This window comes from Danio aesculapii, chromosome 2, assembly GCF_903798145.1.
Source record: "Danio aesculapii chromosome 2, fDanAes4.1, whole genome shotgun sequence".
Taxonomy (NCBI): domain Eukaryota; kingdom Metazoa; phylum Chordata; class Actinopteri; order Cypriniformes; family Danionidae; genus Danio; species Danio aesculapii.
In genome coordinates this window covers 22,338,047-22,356,081 of record NC_079436.1, presented here as the reverse complement: position 1 = coordinate 22,356,081, position 18,035 = coordinate 22,338,047, and the positions used below count along the sequence as shown (strand labels likewise).

The 18,035-nt window shown below is 33.8% G+C and overlaps 1 protein-coding gene across 1 annotated transcript in view; it reads right to left on the bottom strand.

The window, feature by feature from the left end:
• The window catches only part of pkn2a (protein kinase N2a), a 58,767-nt gene that overhangs the window by 15,530 nt on the left and 25,202 nt on the right, over positions 1-18,035 (bottom strand). Inside the window, exons 3-11 of the mRNA XM_056474790.1 lie at positions 16,980-17,134; positions 13,379-13,508; positions 10,702-10,847; positions 9,661-9,889; positions 6,698-6,880; positions 6,470-6,579; positions 3,535-3,678; positions 3,225-3,300; positions 1,812-1,971 (exon numbers count right to left, since the gene is read on the bottom strand). Coding sequence (XP_056330765.1) covers positions 1,812-1,971; positions 3,225-3,300; positions 3,535-3,678; positions 6,470-6,579; positions 6,698-6,880; positions 9,661-9,889; positions 10,702-10,847; positions 13,379-13,508; positions 16,980-17,134 — 1,333 coding nt within the window. The remainder of the gene's footprint in view (positions 1-1,811; positions 1,972-3,224; positions 3,301-3,534; positions 3,679-6,469; positions 6,580-6,697; positions 6,881-9,660; positions 9,890-10,701; positions 10,848-13,378; positions 13,509-16,979; positions 17,135-18,035) is intronic.

Below are 18,035 nucleotides of genomic sequence, written 5' to 3'. Positions count from 1 at the left end.
CTTAATTCATACTCGCATCCAATACCTTAGTTTGTCACGGGGGCATGAATGAAATGTTCCTGAATTAAAGTGAAAGTGCCAAATAGCAGTTAAAGCCGAAATATTAAAAATGAAACACCCGAAACTACATAAAACTCCGGAGAAAACATTAATAGGGTGGGGTCATAATGATGTTAATCGATCTATGTGCTATAACATGTAAAATGGGATGATCCCTTGGTTCCAGCTCGCATTTCAGCCTGCCTGTCAGACATTTCACACTGGATGAAAGATCATCATCTTTAGCTTAACCTCGCGAAAACGGAAATGCTTGAAGTTTCTGCCAACCCGACTCTACACCATAACTTTTCAATTCAGATGGATGGGGCAACCATTACTGCATCCAAAATGGTAAAAAGCCGTGGAGTAACGATTGATGACCAACTAAACTTCTCTGACCACATTTCTAGAACTGCTCGATCTTGCAGATTCGCACTCTATAACATCAGAAAGGTCTGACCCTTCCTATCTGAACATACAGCTCAACTCATTGTCCAAGCTCTTGTTCTCTCCAAACTGGACTATTGCAACTCTCTACTAGCAGGGCTTCCAGCTAATTCTATCAAACCTCTTCAGCTGCTTCAGAACGCAGCAGCACGAGTGGTCTTTGATGAACCCAAAAGAGCACATGTCACTCCATTACTCACCCGTTTGCACTGGCTGCCAGTTGCTGCTCGCATCAAATTCAAAGCTCTGATGTTTGCTTACAAAGCGACCTCTGGCTTTGCTCCTTCTTATCTGCTCTCACTGCTGCAGATTTATGTGCCCTCCAGAAACTTGCGTTCTGTGAATGAACATCGCCTCGTGGTTCCATCCCTAAGAGGGAAGAAATCACTTTCCCGAACTCTCACATTCAATCTGCCCAGTTGGTGGAATGAACTCCCTAACTACATCAGAACAGCAGAAGAAACGACTAAAAACTGTTTAGTCTCCAATTTCCTTCCTAATCTTAACTGCCTCTCTGGCTATACCACTAACTGTACTCTCTCTCTCTCTCTCTCTCTCTCAAAAAAATAAATAAAAAAATAAAATTTACTAATGCTTTGCTTCTTGGACTCTACACACCTGAAACTTGTCTATAGCGCTTGTTCACTGCTGCTCTTATAGTTGTGTAAATTGCTTCCTTGTCCTCATTTGTAAGTTGCTTTGGATAAAAGCGTCTGCTAAATGACTAAATGTAAATGTAAAATGGGATCATGAAAAGAACATTCAGAAAGCAACTCATGTAAACACCTTAAACATATTATTGTCTTATTAAGGCAAATAACTTGATTACTGATGTCCATGTAAATGAGTCAATAACTTGTGCACATCAGGTTTGGGAAGCTATTTTAGGACCCCAGAAAACATCTAGTTCAAATATATTTGAGTTTTTCTGCTGAGATCATTTTTGTCATATTTGATGCATAAAAATTCTGTTGATCATCAAAATCTGACAAATAAATCTTTGAAAAAAAAAAACAGTTCTATAAATGTTTTACCTTACAGGAGACAAAAAACTCTTTATCAATACTAGTGGTCATCAAACGTCACAATTGTAGCAGGAGCAATTGACTGATTAATTTAAAATTCCTCAATATTCAATATATCGATATTTAATTTTAATTGATCAATACTGGTCAATTGATCAATACAATCATTACTATTATTAGTCTCAAATTTCAAAACTGATTTTTTTCTGTTTATTGAAACAATCTGTACTGCACAAAGCATTATAAAATAATACCAAAAATGACTTGTTCACCATACGAATGTGTATAGCGTGTTCATACCTCCTCAGTGCAGGGGTTCCAGGGTGACCGCTGTGTCCAGTCTCGGCCGCCAGCTCCGCCACCTGAGGACTGAAAGAGTTATTGGGGGAAGGAATGGCCCTCCTCACCAGTCGACCCCATGTCCCGATGCTCATCTGAGGAGCCCGCAGGAACGTCCTCCCTGCAGGAATGAGAGACGAGAACAAACACATTCATCAGACCCCTATATAAACCTCCTCTCTTACAGTAACACCAACAAAAAGCTACAATGACAACAGCAGAACTTGAAGCAAACGGTGTTTCACAAAAGAAAGCAGTCAGAAGGTGCAGGTGCAGATTTGGGACTGAAGCCCGGCTCTGTTGACAGGTGTGAATAAATCATTGCTTTGTTTTATTATAAACAGTGTGCCTGCATTATAAAAAGACACTATATTTATAACTGGCCCATTATGAGTTATTAGGTCGAAATCATTGGCCTTTTATGTCTACTTTAATAAGAAGAACTGTTCTTAAAAATGTTTATGTTTTGAAATAAAACAGCTTGAGTTTCTAAGTAAGCAGACTGGAAATTCCTCTGTATTACTAGTATTATCCTCAGTATACTATCCCATAAGAAAACCTGTATCCATGTTTGTAAAATTAATACTAGTTTGCTATTAACATACAAAAACAATACTTTTATAATACTTTTATTTTTAAAGAAAGTAGTAAATTGATTTTAAAAACCCTAAAGTTTCATTGTAGCAGAATAAAATGGGGAAACATTTCATTGCAATTTTTTAATTTTATTTTTAAAAATATTTGTTTAAATTATTAAATAAAAAAAATAAAAATGTATAAAAGAAATATCATTATTGTGCTGTATTGTATTTCTTTATAGCTTTAATGTATATTAATAATAATAATATTAATAATAATATTAATAATAATAATAATAATAATAATAATAATAATAATTATTATTATTATTATTATTATTATTAATATTAATAATTATAATAATAATAATAATAATAATTATTATTATTAATAATATTGTTATTATTACTATTATTATTATCAAAGGTTAAATGATTAAACTAATATTTATGTGCTTTTTTGCTTTCAAAATAAAATAATGATTTTTTAATACAAGTTTGCATTATTTTAAACAAATGTTATTATTAAGCATTTTATTAAACTCACAGCACTTGCAAACACAGTTTGTGTGAATCATTTACCATGAAACAGGACACTGAAAGCACTGTTATCAAGAGCTGCTTACACCGAAGGATCACAGTGCAGAGCCTTAGAATACACGATTATATAAATGCAACATACTCTTTGAGATTTGATAATATCTGTAAGTCATACTGCATTCCTAGACACTGCAAAAATATTTATATTAATAAAGTGACCTGGTGACAAACACCACGTAGATCACCATGGTCTCACCTTGTTGCTTTGAAAAAATCTTCTTCTGCCTTTGGAGTTTAGTTCGTCGCTCAATGACTGGATTAAAAAAAGTGACCTGAAACAAAAATGACCCATTTAGATCAAACTCCCAAACTAATCAAATTCGACTTCGGATCCACCGGGCTCAGTTTCTTTAGAGAAGCAAAGGTGGGAAAACCTGCCCGGGGGTTTCAGGGGCCAGCGAGCGTGAGGAATTCCTTTTTGATTTTCCCACAGAGCTCTGGGCTGATAATCAGAGGGCTCTTTGTGAGCGAGTATTGATCGCTGAGAGACAATATTGTAAAGTTACCTCTGCAAACAGAGTCCCTTGTGGCTCAAGGTAAAGGCACATTCCGTGCCGCTGGTTGTCCAGGAAGTCCTCAAGTCGCAGGAATTTGACTGCACAAAGAGACCGCCAGTCCCTCCAGTACACCGAGATCTCCAGCTCACGAGACTGCAACACACCATCATTCATCACGGCATGAAGAAACGACTGGCCACCATTTAGCAATCAAAATGATGGAGAACATGTTTCAAATTGACAGTAACAAAACGCTCAGATTTTAAAATGGGAACGTTTGGAAAAGTTCAAAAGTAGATTGAAGAAAAAAAAATAAGTAAAATAAAAACTCCAAAAAGTAACAAAAGACAACCACAAAAAAACTTTTGGAGTTATAAGGTTCGATTTGATTTCAAGAATTCACACTTGGATAATGCTCTACTATGATAGCAGGTTTGGCATGCTGTCCCAGAAGAGAACACTGAGCTCGTAGATAGATGAGCCCAAGGTTCCCGCCTGGTCAATGAGCATTAGGAGGGATACAGGATCAGGTGTTTCTCGAGTGCCCCTATATGCTCTGGCTAATAGGTGGTACTGATTGACTAGGTATGCATGCGTTAAGTGCTTGTGACTGTATTACGATTCACTTATGTACATGTTTTTAGACTGTGGGAGGAAACCGGAGGACAAAGAGAAAACCCACGCAAACACGGGGAGAACATGCAAACTCCACGCAGGGAGTGCTGACTGGCTCAATTAGAACTTGAACCTGTGGCCCTCTTGCTAACCACCGATTCACTGTGTTGCCCGATCATGAAAGAGGAGGAGAGAGAAGGGAAGGATGGGGTGGGGGGGGGGGCGGTATTTATTTATAGTTTAGGCAGGATATTTATAGCAGTTTTAGAATGATTTTATAGGTTAGCTAATGATTAGCGATAGGGATCAGCTGTAGTCGATCATATCACGTGCTCCTCTCGAAATTAGTTTGTGAAAACATTTCATTTCAAAAACCTGATAAGATTAAAACTGAAGACATCAAGACTTTAAAGGAAATAAGCTCATTTAATAAGTCTTCTAGTAGGGCTGGGTGATTTGGCCTAAAATAAAAATCTCGATTAATTGAACATTTTAACTCGATTACGATTAATGAATGATTATTTTTTTTTAATTTTTTTATTTTGTAGGTATTTATGTAGTTAGTTGAGTAATGTTAGTAATAGTTGACTGACATATTTTGAGTAAATATGATCACATATTACAGGCGAGAGATTTCTAAATGAAGGGTGCATTATTTGATTTTAAAATAATTGAAGGAAACACACACTATCTACTATCTTTGATTATTTTTTGAACGTCAACGTTAAACAACTGAAATTAAAACACACATTGCCTGAAACCAACAGTCACGAATAAATAACTTGCACTTTCAAAACAAAATTTATTATGTTTAATGTTTTTCATATTAAAAGTAGAAAATAAGCAGCATCTCTTCTAAATAAAATACCTCTTGTATATCCTGTAAATAATGTTTTCGGTAAACATCTTCTCTAAACAAAGATTTTTATGTAAATAATAATAATAACGTTAATGTCATTGAAAATATCTCATCATAGCAAGGCTGCACCGGACCACAACTGTGAGGTGGACGCACAAGTTTACATCAGCCTTAATGAAGCGGGGTCATGTGACTCCGCACGCAGTTAAGTAATTAAAAACTGACCTGAAAAAAATTGATCGATTATAGGTTAGGAACTTCGATTTCAATTAATTGCCCAGCCTCATCTTCTAGAGTTTACAGTCGAGTCTGGCGGGAGCACTTTTAGCTTAGCTTAGCATAGATCATTGAATCTGATTAGACCATCAGCATCTCACTCAAAATTTTCCTATTTAAGCCTTGAATTTTCTGCAAGTACATTGTTAACTAATATCTAAAAAGATTTTCTAAAAAGAAGAGTCATTATTCAAAGCAGTCACCTTTATTTATATAATGTTTTGTGCAGTACAGATTATTATGAAATTTCAGACCAGTAGTAGCATTAATTGTATTGTATTGCATCTACTGTCATGGTGCATCAGCAAAGTTCTCTTATTAAGATTATTACACCAGAATGTGAGTATAGTCTCTAGCTATAATAAGCTAGAAAATAGCTAATTTTCATTTTCAAGCTGTCTAAGCAACTATCGAAGAGTGAAGCTTTAAAGCACAGGTCTCAAACTTAATTCCTGGAGGGCCGCAGCGCTGCAGTTTTGCTCCAACCCTGATCAAACACACCTGACCCAACTAATGGTGTTCATGACTCTTTTGAACACTTCGGTTATTTGGATCAGCTGCGTTAGATAGGGTTGGAGCAAAGGTATGCAGAGCTGCGGCCCTCCAGGAATAGAGATTGAGACCTGTGCTTTAAATAGTTCAATGATCAAAATTGTTTTTAAAATTTGAGCAAGATGCTAATGGTCTAATCAGATTCAATTATTTATGCTAAGCTAAGCTAAAAGTGCTATAAAGGACAAGTAAAATTAACCTATTTCTTAAAAATATGGAGTGTTCCTTTAAAAGCAGCAAGAGAACAGATAATTGTTTAACATCTAACAAAAATATACGCAATATTTTAATAATTTTAACTATGCAACACAGTTATTAACAAGAATAAAAAATACAATTAATTTAAATTAATGTTACAAAATGATTGTAAATAACATTTAAACATGAACTTAATACTGCTCATTTCAGCCTTTGAGATGATCTGATTGGTGCTCTTGTGTGCATTCAAAGTGCTGATTGGCTCATAAAAAACCTCATAGAACAGAGTTAAAAATAGATTTCTAAATATGAAAAGTAAATATATACTGCATACAGCAACATCACATGAAATAAATAAGCTGACAGATAAGGAATATGTGAACTCAGTTTGACATAAATGTGAGATAGAACCTAATAATTCAAGGTAAATAAGCTCATGTTTACCCGGTCAAGCTCCAATGTAAACTTCTGGTCCCATGACTGGTTACTGACAGGTTTCCAGCTGGTTTGACCCACTACAGTGTTGTCAAGCTTCAGAACGGCACTAATCTCATCTAGAGACAAACAGAGACACATAAGCATAATAAGCTCCTCGATTGCCTCAGTGCTTTGCTTTTTAATTGTGCAAAGCCTAATGAAAGACTTGTGAAAAGCCACTGGGAACTACTCAACTGGACAAGTCGTCATTTTTAGAGAGGTTTCGAACGCTGGTTCCTCTGCGGTTCCCACGACTCATGAAAGATGAGCGAGTTTCACTGGGGCTCCAACCAGGCAGCGGTACGGACGTGGCTTTAGAGCGGCCAGGCACACTGTCTAACAGATCCTGACATCCCATGAGTCGAACCTCCAGTTTACCTGTTTTAATTAGCAACAGTCAACATAGAAATGCACTTCTGTTTTAAAGTTTGCAGTCAGTAACATAAAAGTGTTTGAAAGAAGTCTTTAAATCAGGGCTATATAGGTTTGCTGAAAATATTTCAATGGGGTATATGGACAGCTAGTGTTTTTTAACCAATGATAAACTTCCAATGAAAGAATAATGGGACTATTTTAATTTTCCCAAGGTTCCTTTTACAGAATCGATGTTGTAATCTAATTAGAATACATTCAGTTAAATAGACTTAAGCATTCAATTAGCTGTTCAAGCGCAAATCGAGATGAAAGACTAAACTCTAACACGTCAGGATCAGCACAAAGAACGAAAAAACTCCATTGAAGATACTGGAGTAAAATAAATTGTCATATTTTAAATACAAGGTGGGGGAAAATGGAATTTAATGCAGTGCTTCATGTCTGGTCTGAGGCCCACTTTATATAGTATATCTATCAGGCAGTGAAGGTCACTGATTGTTAAAGAAATCAGACCCTTAAAGTGGCAATTTTATAATGGAAAGCCCAGAAGACCGGAAGCGCTGAGGCTGGCTGGTTGAAATTAAATGTCAGTGTGCTTATACCCCATTAAAATATCACTGCAATTTGAAATAATCAGAAAAAAATTTCAAAAGAAAATTTCTTTTAAAATTTATTAAATTTTTTAAATGTAATTTATTGATAAAAGCAGAGTGTAACCAGAGTGTAATAAAAAAGTGTAACCAACATTTCTTATCAAGGCTGACAAAACACTAATAATAGAAAAATGGAAAGTTTCTATTTCCATGTTCTCTAAATTTTTAGAATTAAAATTTGTTTATACAGTTGAAGTCAGAATTATTAGCCCCCTTTTAATTTTTAATTTTAATTATTTTTATTTTAATATTTCCCAAATGATGTTTAACAGAGCAAGGATATTTTCACAGTATGTCTGATAATATTTTTTTCTTCTGGAGAAGTCTTATTTCTTTTATTTCGGCTAGAATAAATGCAGTTTTAAATTTTTTAAAATCCATTTTAAAGGACAAAATTTTTAGCCCCTTTAAGCTATATTTTTTCCCCAATAGTCAACAGAACAAACCATCATTATACAATAACTTGCCTAATTACCCTAACTTGCCTTGTTAACCTAATTAACCTAGTTAAGCCTTTAAATGTCACTTTAAGCTGTACAGAAGTGTCTTGAAAAATATCTAGTCAAGTATTATTTACTGTCATCATGGCAAAGATAAAGTAAATCAGTTATTATAAATGAGTTATTAAACTATTATGTTTAGAAATGTATTCTCTCTGTTGAACAGAAATTGGAAAAAAAACAGGGGGGCTAATAATTCTGACTTCAACTGTATATATATTTTATTATTAAACAAAAATTATTGATAAAGAATTACCACTATTGGGATTTCCGCAATAATTATATCACAACGGTAAAATTATTTAACTAATATTTATGTTTTTTTTTTTTAAATTCAAAATAATTTCTCTTTTGCATTTTCTAAAATAAATGTTACTAAGCTTATTGATGAACGTACAGCACTTGCAAAGACGTTTGTGTAAATCATTTACTTTAAAACAAGATGCCGAAACACTGATCAGTTTTAAGAACCTGGTTAACATTACTCTGAACTTCTATGTAGTTATATGGGAACAAGAATACTGAAAAGGTATATCTTATCAATGCTGAAAGCATTAACTAAAACAATTACATAAAATAAATTAAATAAAACAAAAATATATTTTGTGAAAACATTCTATTCTCTCCAAAACAACAGAAGATTTTTTCAACACATTTCTAAACATAATACTTTTAATAACTCTTTTCTAATAACTGATTTATTTTATCTTTGCCATGGTGTACATGACAGTGAATAATGTTCGTCTACATATTTTTCAAGACACTTCTATACAGCTTAAAGTGACACTTTACTAGGTTAATTAGGTTAACTAGGCAGGTTAGGGGAATTAGGCAAGATATGGTATAATGATGGTTTGTTCTGTAGACTATTGAAAAAAAATGTGGGGCTAATAATGTTGACCTTGAAATAGTTTGTAAAAAGTTAAAAACTGCAAGAAAGGGGGGCTAATAATTCTGACCTTAACTGTATGTATGTATGCATATATATATATATATATATATATATATATATATTCTGTGTTAATAATATTACAAGTTTGTATTAATAATAATCACAATAAATCTTAACACATATTTACACAAAATTAACACATATTTTGCCCCTGAATGAAAGTTATAGTAACCAGCCAGTTAAAGTACTTTTTGTTTGTCAAAACATGACAAACACATGAACTAACCAGCTGAATATTTCAAACATCTAAGGTTTATTATTTAAATTAAAAAATATTTAAAAAAAACTTGCTTTGAGTTATCTTAAAATCTATGGTAAATCCATGAAATAGGCTTTTAACTGGATGGTTCATGGCCCACAGTGTTTCTCCTGTTTGTCAGTGCTCTTTAAACAGGCTTTAAACTAAATCACAGAGACATCCGTGTTCTTTGCTAATTTGAAGCGTTTCTGAATTGGTCATGTGATCAATTCAAGATATGTCTGCATGTAAACAAACCTAAACTTGTACTGCTGTTGGCTGAGATTTACACAAACAGAAACGGTCTGTGTGGCGCAAAAAAATAATGCTGTTGAAATCCATAAATATGACCTCAAACAAACACATTATCATTTTATTATGAAAAATATATTGTGATAATTATCGCTCCAGTCCTATATGTAGGTAAATGTGATGGTCACCTGTGAGAGCCGCTGGTTTGGTGCTGTACTGGTTCTTGACGGTGCTGTTGTGGTTCTGTGTAGATATGAAGCTCTGGCGAGGACTGAGGGTCGGAGATGACATCAGAGATAGCTCCTCCATGATCAGGCTGCACTTCGGGTGGTTCTTGGGAAGCTCATTGAGTCTCTGCTCCAGGGAATACTTCAACAAATCCAGCTTCTGATTAGACTCATTGAATCTTGCTTGGGCCTAAGTTACAAAAGAGTTATAAATTAGTTAAAACACAGAAGCACTGTGAACTTTAATTTACATATGCTAAGCTAAGGGTAAGTAAATGAAGACACAATTTTTCCAACTAAAATGCAATATCAAGTATTGTATATTGAGTTTCTTTTATTTTTGTGCTCCTCCTCGCTTGGTCAAATCTTTCTGTCAAGAACATGTGATAATTTAATAAACAACTTTTTTTACCATTAGATTTGTTTTGCTAAACTTAAAGGAAGTTGAACATTTTTATTCAAATTAAATCAATTTTTATAATTTTTTCATCACATAGCAAAAAAGTGTTTGTACAAATTGTTACTTTATCATGTACAAGCTATCAAGCCTAGAATATTAAAGTATGTTACATTGTCATTACTTTTTTCACACATTACAAACAAACTACAAAATGTATTTATTCAAATGTTTATTTCAAGCTTACAATTAAAGAAATTTAGTTTGTTAAAATGGCATTATAATAATACAGTTCATTTGATGTCTAATACAATGTTATATTTGGTGATTTTTTTATATTTCAGTTGAAAAAAAAATGATAACAGTGAGCTACATAATAAATTCATTAAAAATAAACAGGTTTAATTCTATTTAGTTCTTTTCTAAATCAATATTACACTTCTGTAAAAAAGATTAAAAAAACTGTCTATACACTGCTGTTGGTTTGTGTGACCACCAAAAGCCAATGATCCGAATGTAAATAACTATAACCATCTTAAAACTTAAAAAGAGCACATTAAGATTTTTTTTACAGAAGAAGATGATGATGATGGAGTATGCAATACCTCTGAATGAGCCCTCTTCTCTGCCAGTTTGCCAGAACCCAGCAGCTTCATGACGTTCTTGGCTCCTTCGGCTACAGCGAACTCTATGCGTGTGTGATGGCAGAGCTCCTCCACCCGCAGGTCCAGCGGACTGATGATGGGTTTAGCTGCACCACAACACCACACATTTATTATTTTACTCAAATCTGAACATGAAAAGGGTTTCTGCAGGTTTCATGAACGTATATTTAGGACTTTAAGACCCAGTAAAGAAAATTACATTTCTAATAATAATTTCAAGCACAACACAATATTTCAGCATGTTCACTAAAATGTAAATAATCATTCTAATTTTGGAAAATACAATTTGAAATTATCTAAACTACTTTATATTTAAAAAAATAAACAGAAACAAAAGAAAAACAAAAACGTTTGAGATTTAAATAACTAGAATGTAGGAATCTCGTTTGCTGTGCATTCTGATAAGGCTCTTTCGTGTTTTTTTTCTTGTTTTCTAAATATCTAAAGTTTGATCAATAAAGGGAAGCAAAGCTCCAGATAAAAAGTCTTGATTTAAAAAATAATAATAATAAATAAATTAATTAATTAATAAAAAAAAATTATAATAAATAAAAAAAAAAATAATAATAATATATATATATATATATATATATATATATATATATATATAAAATACCATTTCTTAAACACTATTGATAGCTAGTGTAAAATAATAAATCAATAAATAGTTAAACTAACATAAATTATTAATATTACAACTATTATAGCAAATGGTGAAATAGGTATTTAAGTATTAAGTTACTCTCTTCAGAGATTTTTTAAAATCAGGTTATATCTTATTTAACTATATTTTTATATTTTTATGAAATTATAAATGCTTGTTTATCATGTTAGGATTTTAGAGTGTTTGTATAGTGATGTTTTTTATGTTCTTGTTGGGTCTGTTGCAACGTAATTCTGCACTACAATTTTATTGTGATGTTTTGAATGACAAAATAAAGGAAACTGAACTGAATCTGAAATAAATATATATATATATATATATATATATATATATATATATATATATATATATATATATATATATATATATATATATATATATATATATATATATATATATATATCCCTGTTGAACACAAAAGAAGATATGGGATGGTTCACCTAAAAATTTAAATTCTGTCATCTCCAAGCCCTTCCAAACCAGTTTGACTTTTTCTTCTGTTAAACACAAGAAAAATTATATTGAAGAAAGATGGAAACTGGTAACTGATAATTTCCAAAGTATTGATTTTTCCAACTATGGATGTCAAGGGTTAGTGTAGGGCAAGAGAGGAGTTTGAGCTCAGGTAGGTCTCAAGAACTCTTCTGCTTACTTATGGCTAATGACAAATTAGGGATTGCTATGAACAGATATACTGCTGATTAAGAGCTCATCTATTGTGCCAATTTGGTTTGGTCAATTTACCAATGTCGCATGTTTTTGGACTGTGGGAAGAAACTGGAGAGCATGAGAAGAACATGTAAACTCCACATAGAAAAGTCGACTGGCCTATTAGAGACTTGAACCAGTGAAATCCTTGCAGTGAGGCCATGGTAGCAATAGTGTATAAAGCAAGATTTATCATGGACAGTAAATCAATGTATACATTATATAACACACTTATGTTGCCATATACGAGTTATTGTGTTGAAATTTGGGGGAATACATATAAATCTAATTTACGATCCGTATGTACAATGCAGAAAAAAGTAATTAGACTGATGGAATATGTGGGGTATTTGGAGCATACAAATCCTTTTTTTTTTTTTTAAATTGAAGATACTCAAGTTCAATGATTTGGTTAAATTTAAAACAATTTAATGTTTAAAGCTAGGAATAAACTACTTCCGAAATGCATACAAGTGTTTTTTGAAGAAAGACAAGGGGGATATAATCTGAGAGAACAACTACATTTTAGGGGGGTTGAAAACAAGGACAACATGTTACAAAATGTAAAGGTACAAATGGAGTCAAGCATATAATTTGTCAGATTCTGGAGTGAGAAAATAATAAGGTTGTGCTTCATCCCACTGCATTTTCGACCATGTTGAAAAATATTTTTTGTAAAGGATTGTTTATGTATGATATTTCTGTTTGAAAAAACTATGTATGATATTTCTGTTTGTAAAAGTGAGGAGGAGTAGGGATGTGGGATTCTTCAAGACGAAAATGACTGAGGTAAGAAACTCTGGTTATTAATAGTGAGTTAGGAATCATCCATTTGGTGAATCATGCGATTGCTAATGCAGGACCAGCCGTGGACAATCATAAGCACGCGATCCTCTTGAAATTAGTGTATAAATAAACTTCACTTTGTGTTCAAAAGAATTAAGAAACTTAAATTGGTTTGGAAAAAATTTTTGGGTGAACTATGCCTTTAAAAAAAGAACCGATAGCCATTAACATCAATAAAAGAATAAAAATATTATTGATACCAATGGCAACCAGTGTCCAGCATTTCTCAAAATATATTTTGTGTTCAACAGAACAAAGGAGGTCAAACAGGTTGAACAAGTGTAAAGTGAAAAAAACAATGACAGAACCTAAATTTTTTGGGTAATCCATTTCTTTAAAAGATCCTAAATTGTGAAAGACCTTTATTTTAGAAAGGTTTTATGAAGTTGTGCGTGTTACCGATGACGTCATTGTTGTCGAAGCTGAGCTCGCTGGTCTGGCTGGCTTTGAGGATCTGCATTCGGATGAACTCAATCTTGGTTTTGCTGTCTTGAAGCATCTGCTGTGCTGTTGCAAGAAGTTTTCTGTCCTGCATGGTCAACAACAATCAGATTTAATGTGGTGAAAAAAAACTTTGTTCTGTATATTTTCATTTTCACTTCATTAGACCTTAAGTCATCTTTAATAACATCTTAGTGTTGGCAGCGCTCTCGTGCAGGCTGGTCAAAGGCTAAACATATTCCAGGGTCTGTTAGCGAGTGTGAGAAGGAAAGGCTTCCGTTTACAAGTCATTTCCTGGTTGACATCAGCCCTCGCTTAATTTCCCATAGGGCTCCAGGCCTGTTAATACTCCACATCCTGACACCCGTCTGTGTCTGTGTGTGTGCATGTGTGTGTGTGTGGCCGGAGGGTATCAACTCACTGTCAGTGCCGCTCCTGTGGCCAAACATCTCAGGCAAGTTACAGGAGCTGCACTTTAACATGTTAATAAAAGTCAAGCAGTAGTTCTGGAGCCTGTGTTTCGAACAGAGTAAATTTAGACATATATTATGAGTGTTGGCCTTACTCCTAGCACATAAGTCCAATTTAAAAGTATGGGGTTACATTTTTATTTGTCTTATTAAAAAGCACCCATGAAGAAAATCATCTTTTGTAAGCTGTTTGGACAGAACTGTTTGTAAGTATAGTTTGTCCACTGTCATACTGGAGTGATAGAAACACAACAAGTCTCTCTTTTTTTTTTTTTTTTTTTTTTTTAAATATCCTGATGTTAAAATAGGAAGCCCACCGCAATGGGACGTAGGTGTGCAGTTTTCAACACCCACCGAAATGATACACAGGCGTGTATTAGCCTGTCTCCATAGTAACACATATAATCCACAGGACAGGATTTGCTAAGAAACTGGGATTAAAAGATCTGTTCCAACTATCTGTGAACAACTGCACCTCAAGAGAATGAGTTTTACAATTGTAAAAAACAGTGCATGTTTTTAAAACTGTACAAGTTTTGTAATAAAGAAAAGTGCAATCTAGTTCATAGCTGCTGGAATGACCACAGCTGCTGCATAGTGCAAGTATAACTATAGAGGATGCTTCAAACACACAACAGGGATCCTGGTTTGTGGACATTAAATCAGGTTTATTTTGTACAGTAGCATAATGAATATCTATACAGCAGTGGATATTAACTTGTATTCTGTCACATTTGCGAGGTGTGCAATGTATGCAATGTAGGTATGTAGGTGTGCAAACAGTGCAAAGTAAAACGTGTCTGTGTGTGTTGCAAACACTGTAATGGCATTTGTGTAACTCATTGTTGCAGAAAGGCTTGAATAAACACAACAAATACACTAAATAACCTTACTTGGCATTTTTACTCATAAACTGCATCACTTTTTCATCTAGGAGTGTAAAGGATCACGGTTACTAACTTTTTTGAACTTGTAGGTTAACCCAACATTTATAACAATTGCAGAGAGTCTTTCAAATCACATGGATGAATACATTTTGGCTTTCCTGTTAAATATAATGATGATGGAAGAAGTTGTGGTGGGACCTAAATGCATTCTTAGGTTATTAATTAAAGGTGTTTTCTGTCACTGTTTGTTTACCAGCATTAATGCATTCAATGTCAAGCAGCACAATTAAATATTGTGATCTCAATTCAAACCCACGGAACATGAATGATAAATGACAATGATTTGCATATGTTTATTAATCCTTCGCAGTGCTGCATTCAAATCTGCGTTTGATCGAAAGAGATTCAGTTTTTACACTTTTTTCAGTAAGTTACAAACAATTAAATAATACAGAAGTTTATAGTTCAGATATGAACACTGATGCTTATGGTAAGGATTACAATCAGTTTAATAGAACTTGACGCTGGTGAATGTTGTAGCAATTACATTGTTTAAACAATAGGTGCTTCTGTTTAGCATTATCAGCAACAGTAGCAAAGATCATTTTTCTTATTGAATATTTTCCTTTTTTTCAGCTGGTTCTTTATTTTTATTAAAATTACAGGTTCTAAGTTCTGTTTATTAAAACCAAAAGTTTTTTGTATAAACGGAAAGCAAATGAAATTCGTCCCCTCCCTTTTTTGCTGATCCGAAAAATGGCCCAATCCGTGACTCAAAAACCATAGCGTGATCCGAACCGTGAGATTTGTGATTCGTTACACCACGAGTTTCATCCTTGTCTGTCTCTGTCACTGACTGCTGTTTATTTGACGTAACACAGGAAAAACAGACACATGTAAGAACAGTGAGCGGGGAGCATCAACTCTTTTGCATTCAAAGGCACAGGCTACAAAAACAGCTAACTTTTTCTTTTACTCCAAAATGTATATTTTCAGCAGGGTATAATAAATTATCTGATGAGTATTTTGAGCAGCAACTTTACAGACACTTTCTAGAGACACCTAATACTTATCTTACATCTTGTAAAAGGGGTCATATAGGAGCCCTTTAAAGTCCCCTTAAAATGAAAATCAATATTTTTTTAGATGTTAGTATCAGTATGTTAGTCTTAATGTTATCTATTAGCTAGTGTGCAACAAAACAGTGGCAAAATTCGCTTTAAGATTATATAAACATCCAAGGCTTGCAGTTTGTCACTTCCGCCTAAATGGATCCATTTTTTTTCATCACCTCATACTTTAAACCAATCAAATTCTCTTTATTATTAGACATTCCCAGCCCCTTTCAAGACACTATTACTATATGTGATTGAGCTCAACCACTCTCACTGGCAGAGCTGTGATAGAAACGAAGCATTAATGGCTGTTGTTTTTTAAGCAGGAGGAGCTATGCTATGTCCTATCCTGTCTTCATGTTTCAGTTCATATTACGTCATACTTTAAACAAAAACTTCAAAGCACTCCACAGGACCTTTAAAGAAATGAATACTTTTCAGCAACTCAAATTGTTAGTGTAAAATATTTGTAGTGTTACAGAAATTTCATGAGTCACATTTTACATCAACCAGAATGTGCTGCAACAATGTTTTCAACATTTCCAATGTGACTTGGTAAAAATATATATTTGGAGATTTATCATATAACAATAATCATTATATTTTGTTTTATTTAAGGTTACAGGTAGTCTATTTTACATGATTTATTAATGAAATTGTAGAATTTTCGGCTTCATAATTATTGTGTGCTTATTATATCTATTTCTTGTCCTCTCAACAATGCCCTTAATAATTTGTGATTTTTATGTTCACCAGAATCATAAAAAAGTGTCAATTTCTACAAAACTGATTAGCTGTCCAGCTTTTCTGCAACATGGATAATAAATGAGCATATTCAGTTGCACAATATTTACTCTTTAAAATAAATGCAACAGTTCTGATAAAATTGCTGTATTGGGGTTCATAAAAAACTTCTTTCAAACACATTTAAAAAAATGAAATCTCGAATGGAAGTGTATTGTGTGCAGGTAGACTGCCAAATCCGAGTCTATACTGTTCTCTCTTGAGCTTTGTAAACAATACAGTCACCGGTGAAAGGGCCTGAAGCCAAACAAAGTCATTAAATAAAAAACAAATGGTACATTACCTTGGAGGAGCCATTTGAATACATCTGGATCATGTTCTCGGCCCCCTGCTTCACCTTCAGCTCAATGTCGTTCTGTTTCTTCAGGGCTGCTAGTCTACTGCTGCTAGTGCAAGTTCGCGCTTCACTTTTGGGGCTGTCCAGAGTAAGTGGGCACTCTGGGGGGGAAAAAGGGGGCAGAACGTTAGTGTTAACGTTAGTAGTGGAGCAACCCTGGTCTTTTTTGTTTTTATCTTTTTACCGCTTCTCATTTTGGCCTTGACCATCTCGTAGGCTGGTCACATTAATAGTAAATTTTTAGACCGTGGAAACAGCTCTGATCATTTTGGTGATGCAATAAATTGTTCATCGTGTTTACATAAAAACGACTACAGTCAACATTTTAAGCCTCCTTCACACATAAAGTTAGTGATAGGTGAAAGTGTTAGGCTACTTTAGACATTGAGATGACTACAGCAAGTCTGAAAAAAAAAAACAATACAACTTGAACACAATAGAACTTCACTTCAGTGTGTAATGGTGTAAGGCTAACTCACTAGATCTCCAATAATCACTTTTAACCAATAAAAACAAAAGACATACATGTAATATTATGCAATTGTCAGCAACATGCAAGATTAGTCAATTAAATGATACTGGTATCTGTCTACACTAAAAATACAAGTTGTTTGTCTGTGCCGATAACATTGACAACGTTTACATGGACATCAGTAATCGAATTATTTACGTTAATCTGAATAAAACAATAATATGATTAAGGTGTTTACATGAGTTGCTTTTTGAATGTTCCTTTCATGATCCTGTTTTACATGTTATAGTACATAATTCAATTTACATATTTGCATCACCACACAATCCACATTTCCACCGGAGTTTTGTGTAATTTCGGGTGTTTCATTTTTAATTTGTCGACTTTAACTGCAGTTCGGCAGTTTCACTTTCATTCAGGAACATTTCATGCATGCCCCCATGATTAACATGATATTGGATGCGAGTATGAACTGCTGGATAAGTGTAGTTTTAATGGAATTTGATATCGTCACGTCGTAGGAGGAAAAA